Here is an 8,217-nt window from a genome sequence, read left to right on the forward strand (position 1 = left end):
TCTATTCCCGCTCCAAAGCTACTTGAACATCAATATGATCACGCCAACGATATTCCATCTAGACGAGGAGAATATATTCTGATCGATTAAGAGAAGAAAAGCTATCCACATAGGAGTACTATTTCCTAATTGCCCTGGTGGTTTATCCCATGAATTCTCATCCTCATCAAAATACAACTGTCGGGGAAGGATATCTTGAACGGTTAGTTCAACTTCATGCTTGGTCCTTTTGTCTTTAGATTTTCGGGGATTCATCCCTCTTTTGGTTTTCTAAGAAGTTCTCCTTATCAGAGATTTATGAAACGTGACTTAATGAAACTAGAGTTCCATTCACTGCTAAGTTAAGATTTTGGGAATCCATGACCTTGGGAAGATTACAAGAACAAACGATGAACTCAAAGGGGGTTGCAAAGGTTAAAAAAAACATGTTGAAAAGGTTAAAAGTAGAAAAGGAGAAATCTCTCATATATAGGTAGACGACTGGAAACTGACAATATAGAGCTATCGATCCAAATAAATCAATCAGAGATGCACTCATCATTTTCTTAAAATTATTGCCAAGAGAAACACCAATCAAGGTCCTACATGTTGCTTGAACCTTAAGGGTAGGTGGCATAAATCACTTTAATCACAACTCCTGTCACTTCAATTTTGAAATGGAGGATTAGATGAGATTTTCCTCACACCAATTAAGGGTACCAATCACAGTTACCTTCCCACTAAAAATCTTCCACTTCTCAGAAATTTCACAAAAAATATCCAGAAAGTGAGCAGACTATTTGCATTGGTAAAAATAGACTTAATGCGTGTACCATTCAGAAAAGGGATGTGGCAAAAATTTACCAATCATCTTACAGGTCAGTCAGATCATAAATTGGGAAGTTAGGAAATCGGAGATAGACGGAAGACTCCTTGGAAGATCAACTAGAATACTCGGAAAGAAAGTCAAATGTCCGGAGAATTCATAATGATTGAAGAGTTCATATATAAGAAGGGTAGCAGATCAACAAGCGTCAGAGTATCCGAGATTCATCATTAATTCTATAGTTACGAGATCTAGTATTAAAGCATCTATTACAAATTATTGAAATTAACATAATAAATGAGAGTAACAACAGCACAACTCTAGGAAACAACAATCCAGACTCATCACTATAAAAGCTAACCTTTTGTTCATTTTAGGAATAATCGGCACTCACCACAATCACTGTTTACATTAGAAACTTTATCATTTGACAATCTTACAAATTTTCTGTAATCAAGCTTCGGGCACTCAAGTCTCAATGATCATCGAACAACATCTCTCTTATCTTTATCTATTTTACAATTCTTTGTTTTATCTTGCAATTTGTCTTAACTATCTAGTTATTATTTAGATTGAATATGTTGCTTTTAGACCTCAATTATAAATTCAGTTATTTTATCCTTAAACCACTTTTTGGGTTAAACATATTTATATTTTGTCCCATTTAAGGAAGTTTAGTAAATATAACCTTAGCGCTACAAACCCAAAAGATTGAATAAAATATGCTTATTCAATTTTTCACATGTTTTGTTGGGTGTGGCAAAATATGTTAAGTTCTTTTTATTCTACCTATTTTGTTAAATTATTCATAAATTTTGCCGGATGACCAAATCTTGCCTTGTTAATAGATTTTATGCGCGGGTCATGACTTTGATACTATCTTCATTTTATTTATCTGTTTAATTATTCAACTAGTTTTGCCGACTGAGTAAATTTTTCTTGTGTTGTTCAATTATTCATAAGTCTTTCCTGTAGCACCCCAGAAATCTCGAAGTACTTAAAGGCCATTAACAAGTTTGACACGTACTAACTACATTAATTTATGTGCGAATGAGGGTTAACAATAGCAGGATATTAGTTGGATATGATAACAAGTTGGCTAGGTGTAACATGAGTGATTTAGGGCCAAGAAAAGTTGAAAACTATGTAAGAGGCTAAAGTATCAAACGAGCATGCAGAAGTCGTAAATTTAAACAATTACTACTCCCAATGTATAATGGGTTACACTCTAGATAAGGTATCAAACTAAATTCCTGTTAATCTAGTTTCTAAATCTTCAAATTGTTTGTCATTATATGTTCCTACTGAAAGTTATTGCCTTCTTGCTACAGGTTGGTTCTAGAAAAGATGATAAGTACTATTATGCTGCAAATGATTTAACTACATGAGATTGTAAAATTCTTTATATTCTACTTATTGATAACTTAAATCCTATAAATCGATTACATTGCATTAAACTTCAAGCCAATCTTAACAATGTGTAACATATCTTGTAAGATCATTAACATTTTATTATTTTAAGAATAACATCATAATTATATTTTTTTTGATATTAAATAATTGAACTATGTGTAAATTAAATTATTCAAAAATACAAATGACTGGAAGGTCAAATTTCTAGTGTCGATCTTTGCCTCAAAGAATCAATTGTTCTATCTTCAACATATGAAGCAAGAAGTCATTCCAAGAATCAATAGGACCAGGCAAACACCAATGCACACAATCATTATACAACACAACATTCTCATTTGGCCAATGCCCATATCTACTTGGATGACCATCTGGTCTCAGCAACATGGCTTGTGTTGTATCCAACAATTTAAAATTCTTCCCCTTTATCTTCCCTTTCTTCTCAGCAACCCAAAACTCTTCTACTTGTGACTTATAAAACTCCAAATTTAAACCTTCCAAAACTATTTCATTTCTGGTAAATGGCCTTTTTCTCAAGCAATTCCCACCTGTATTCCATTCTCCACCTTCAAAATGAGAAGGTGCAAAAGTCCTAACAAAAATTGTACCCTTAAAGTTTTCTAAGATATTGATGACTTTCAAAGGTGTTTTAAATACCCTTTTGTACCCATAATAATTTGGGAGTTCGGTAATAATTGGTTGTCCACAGCGCCAACAACCAACTACTTGATTTTTCTCATAGTAAACACTTAATCGACTAAACCAATGGCCAGAGTTAAGAATGACATATATAGCTGAACTCATTGATTTGGCTTGACCATTTTTTATCAGGTTCATCAAGATAAATGTTGAAAACTCCATCATGCCTAGGACCATCAGAGTCTGCTTCTTCCATTTTGACCAAGAATGGTGACCAATATGTTAGGAGGGTAAAGAATGTTGTGTATTTCCACCTCTTGAAATTGAAATCTGGAGTGGAAGAGATATCGATTGGATGTTCTACCTGCAAAAAGGAAAAGGATTTAAGTTATATAACTGATATTATAGTTTTTTTAATATTATCATTATAATTTACCAATTGTAGCAAGTCATTAATATATCTTTTAGGATATCATGTTATTCATGTCATATTTGGTATGAAGAGTTATTTGTTGCTGTGGGTTAACAATTTGATGTAAAAATTCTATATATTATCGTGGAAAAAACTTAAACTCAAACGGAAAAAATCAAGAAAAGAAAAGGAAAATTGTGAGTTAGTAATTATTTTCATTTGGGGTTGTTATAATCACTCACTATGTCCTGAAAAATGATCTAATTAATTAAAAATTTTAAATATATTGTTGTTCAATTAAAAGTATGTCATTTTTGGTTAGGCAAATTTATTGTAGCACTTGTGGTGTTAGTAGCCCTGCATTAAAGCTAAAATAGAAAGAAAACCACCAATTTTATGTCATGATGTAAAATACATCAACCTATTAGTTACTACTGGATTATTCTCAGGATTTGTACTTTAGTACTAAGAATTATTATGTAGAGGGAATAGTGATAAGGAGTAAGGACCATGGTATTGGATTCTTGTTGTCAACGATTTAGTCAACAAATCTCTGCAAGGGGACAGGATCGGATGTTCTTTTTTCTTTAATATCTATACTTATTCTACTTATTTAGAAATGGGAGTTGAGGTGCTTTTCGTCGTCCTCAGGGTTATTTTGGGAATTCGGAATGGTTCTGCTGAAGAATAATAACAGCTGCATTGGAGTTGGCAAGCTGTTTGTTATGCCCTTAGGGGTAGTTTGGTAGGGTGTATAAGAATAGTGTAGAATACAGTGTATTAGTATTGCACGGATTAATAATGCATGGGTTAGTAATGCATGGGTTAGTTATGCAGATATTATTTCCTATAAATAGTTTGGTGTGATGTATTAAAAATTATAATGCATTGCATAAATTTTTAAAAAAATAGTTGTTTACAAAATTGCCCTCCATATTCTCTAGCTTTAAGGGACTTTAAGGATAATTTTGTCTTTAACCATACTAATGCATGCATTAATAATCTTGGTATTACTAATGTCAGTTTTCTATGCATTACTTATATATATATATAGGCTAATACCAAGTATTTTGTATAACTAATGTAAGTATAGTTATACATAGGTTAAAAAAATATACGAAACAAGGTATTAGTAAAATTAGACTGCGACAGTTCAATGGGACCCACAACATTTACGCAACCAGACACCTGTCATCATTTTTGATAATACGAAAGCGTAACAAAATCCTAGGCTTTCAGTCTTTTCTCTCATCTCCTCCGCCTGAAGCTCTCTTTCTCCGGTGGAATCTACATGTGAGTTCACTCTTTCCCTCTCACTAGAGCTCTCTGTTTATTAGGTCTGTGGTTGATTAGGAATGCTTGGACTGCAAATTTGAGTATTTTAATCTTTCTTTGGGTATCTTTTTGGTTTGTTTATTTCCTTTAGAAAAAGTTTGTGTTTGTTTCGATATTTCATTTTTTAGCATCGGGAACAACTACAGTTCCCAGGTTTCTCGTCGAATTAAAGTGTTTACTTTGGATTTCTTCTCGGCTTCTCGTTGTAGGAACTGTGTGGTCACATAAAATTCAATTAGTGCATATGAGCCATTAGAATGAGTGTTACCACTTGCTTTGCATGGTGGAGTGTGGAACCTAAAATTTATTTAATAGCGCCCCATTCAATAAAACTTAACAGAGAGCATGTAAATTTTAAATATCTATATGGGTTAGGAAGAGTAATAAGGCCAAAATGAGTGACATATTTGACGTGTCTATCCATTATTTTTAGTTGTTATTTTGTTTGAAGCTTGGTCAAGGAGCTGTTTTAGCTGGTCATTAGAGTATTTTGAAGAAGAAATAATGCTTCGTAATCTATTTTTAGCATTTCCAGGGGTTCAGGTCATATCCTCAACTGGAATAGAAGTTTATGTTTCCTTCACTCTGACTTCAATGAACAATCTGAAGGCAACTTTTATCGTATTTTGGCTTCGGTTTTTACTCTGCGTTGTAGTGATTACGTACTTAGGTGTGGCTATATATGGTTTTGAAAGCTGTTGCCAAAAGAACTGACAATAGAGCACAATAGGGAGGCATAATGAAGCCTAGCAATGCTTTATTTCTTTTAAAGAAACTAACAACACGAATTAGCTAAGTAATGGTCTATGCTTCAGAGGAAATAATATAGAAACATCATGGTACACTGTAAGCAAAAAGAGTCAAAAGGATGTAAATAATAAACCAAAATTATAGTGAAAAAAGAAAAGCAAACGTAAATGAAAATTAGACCTATTCAATCACATGAAAATTAGAACTAGGATGAAGAATGTATTTTCTCATATCCAGTTGACTTGTAAAAGCAAAGGAAGTTAAGCATTCACTAATCTAATTGATAAAGAGGATAAACGATATTATCTTTGTTCTAGCGGCTGTACTGATGTTGCTAATAGGAGGTTGTCGTAGTTAAAATTCCGAGAAATTTGTGCATTTCTTATTTTTTGAAATTCAGAACTTGGTAGTTAAACGGTTGACACGGATATGAGAGGGAGCAGAGCACAATTTCCTTCTTTATCCATCTGCAACAACAACAACAACAACTCAGTATAATTCCACTAGTGGGGTCTGGGGAGGGTAGTGTGTACGCAGACCTTACCCCTACTCTGGGGTAGAGAGGCTGTTTCCGATAGACCCCCGGCTCCCTCCCTCCAAGAACTCCCCACCTTGCTCTTGGTTATCCATCTGCAAGAACATAATAATACAACGAACCAGTCTTCAATTTTCTTAAACATGCTCTTGGTTAATTACAAGGAAGTTAGATTTGTCACGTTATTATGTTGTTAAGATTTGGCTGAGGGTTTCACAAACAATTAGTTTTGTCCATTAACTATGGTCCTGCAGTTGCCACCTTATATCTATAGATAGAACGCTGGTTGTAACATAGATGACTGCACTTCATAATGATCAATAATTTCAGCAACTACACGCATCTACATTCTTACTAAAGCCTACAATGAATAGCTTTCTGGTTCAGAATTTGATTATAGAAAGGTATATCTAATAATTATAATTCCCTCATTTTCCATGGGATTACCTGGATGAGTGTGAGAATTGATTAGTGAACTATCAGTTTGTTATCAAAGAGGAGAATGTTGTAGTGACTTCATTCCCAAGCATTCAATGTCTGAAGGCAGCGGAGTTCTCTTTGATATGAAGGCTACAAAGTAATTAAACAAAGCAGTCTAAATGCAAGTAAAGATGCTTCCAAGAGACAATTTCTGTTAGGGGATAAATATATCAATATCAGTTCACCTTTAATTATGGTTGCATGTTTTTCTTATAGCAACTGGTACAATAATATCAATTGTTCTTTTTATTTTGTTGGTACTCTTTCTGGTAATATATATCGAATAAAGATGGATTGAATAATTCCTATTTCATGAATCATCTCCAGAACTATAATATTGTAATAGCTCATAGATTTTGAGAAGGCATTACTTGAGGCAAATTGTTCTCATATATGATCCTCATCAATATAGTATGTGGTTCTAAGAGGGTTACACTGTGTAATAGCATCTTGTTTTTGAAAAGAATTCAGATATACTATAAAATAAACTTTCCCACTTGAGTATATTGTTGTCCATTGTTCAACTTAAAAAGTTTAAGGTGGATTTTGGACCATTATTGGAAAATAAATATTTGAGAAGTTATTTGCAAGAGTCTTTTAATGAATGTTCTTTAGTTCATTAGCAACCAATTGTTCATTAGCTTGGTACTTTTCATTCTTTGTTTATTCAGTGACAATATATGTTTATGTGTTATGTATCTATGAAAGTCTCTAGGTATGCTGCACTTATAGTGAAACAAACCATATTGATGAAGATCACCCAATTACAATGCATGCATGTTATGGTAGCTAAGAAACAGTGCTACTCTGTTAAACTCTTAAAACACTAAAATAATTAGCTACAAAATTAAGCATGGCTAAGAAGCCAAATTGACCATGGTGAGTGCTTTTTGGCTTTACTTGTTTTCCAGTAAAGAGAGTTACATTTGTTAGACTGGTCTATAACATCTAGGATTTGTTTGTTTTTTAGTTGCAAATCCTGCTATTGATAGTCTTAAGAATGTCTTACATTAGTTAGCACACACTATCGTTCAGAGATAACTGGAGAAACACTATATTTGCTCCTCTCTTTTTTTCCCTGTGTAGTCTAAATGTGATATGTATGCACTGAGATGACTTGAAGCAGCTCTCTTGAAATATGTCACAAGCTTTGTCGATTCGGGATTCACAGGAGTGGAAAACATGTGCAGGAGAATTCGAAATTTGACTTACAAGAAGAAACATGTCTCTATGAATACGTATCCGTGATTGTAGTTTAAGTTTGCTTTGTAATTTCAGTTTGCTCCGATTGTTTTTGATGAGGGGAACTAAAAGGATATTTGGTGGGAATTTGATATGTAACATACATTATTCTTTTCGTTCAATCAAAAGTATTAGAAACAGCCTATCTATCCTCACAAGATAGGGGTAAGGTCTACGTAACCCTCCCCAGTGTGGAATAATACTAATACTGGATATGTTATTGTTGTTGTTGTATTCGATCAAAAGTATTACTTATCCACCTTCAGCTTGGGCCCGGGCTCATAACTAGTCTATTATATAGTAGAAAAGGGAAGATGGTAGGTCAAGGGTATTTTTGTCATTTAGCGCTATCATAAAAGTGCTTAATCCTTTTATTTTTTTCATAATTCTAGAAATATCAATTCTTTTATCTATCCTATTCCAATTTCCAAACAACAGACACACCAGGCATTCAAGAAACATCGATTCCTTCATCAATTTTCTTCAGGCTTCCAAGGATAGTTCTTTGAGCTCTCTTCATCTTCTCAGTTGAGTTTTGCAATTTTTGGTCAATTTTTCTCTCAATTTGTCGCCCTAATTTTTACCCGGTTCTCTTATAATTTTCCAACT

General features: G+C 33.5%; 1 protein-coding gene and 1 long non-coding RNA gene across 2 annotated transcripts; one reads left to right on the top strand and one right to left on the bottom strand.

Moving 5' to 3' along the window:
* Positions 1 to 2,440: 2,440 nt before the first annotated feature.
* LOC104103812 (protein trichome birefringence-like 19) lies at positions 2,441 to 3,076 on the bottom strand. Its single transcript, XM_070185177.1, has one exon. The coding sequence runs from the start codon at positions 3,074 to 3,076 to the stop codon at positions 2,441 to 2,443; it is 636 nt and encodes a 211-aa protein (XP_070041278.1).
* Positions 3,077 to 4,422: 1,346 nt separating this feature from the next.
* LOC104103811 (uncharacterized) lies at positions 4,423 to 7,766 on the top strand. Its single transcript, XR_687984.4, has 2 exons — positions 4,423 to 4,559; positions 7,453 to 7,766. It is a non-coding gene; the product is annotated as an uncharacterized lncRNA (long non-coding RNA).
* Positions 7,767 to 8,217: the final 451 nt, after the last annotated feature.

The sequence above is a fragment of the Nicotiana tomentosiformis genome, chromosome 9 (genome assembly GCF_000390325.3).
Source record: "Nicotiana tomentosiformis chromosome 9, ASM39032v3, whole genome shotgun sequence".
Classification (NCBI taxonomy): domain Eukaryota; kingdom Viridiplantae; phylum Streptophyta; class Magnoliopsida; order Solanales; family Solanaceae; genus Nicotiana; species Nicotiana tomentosiformis.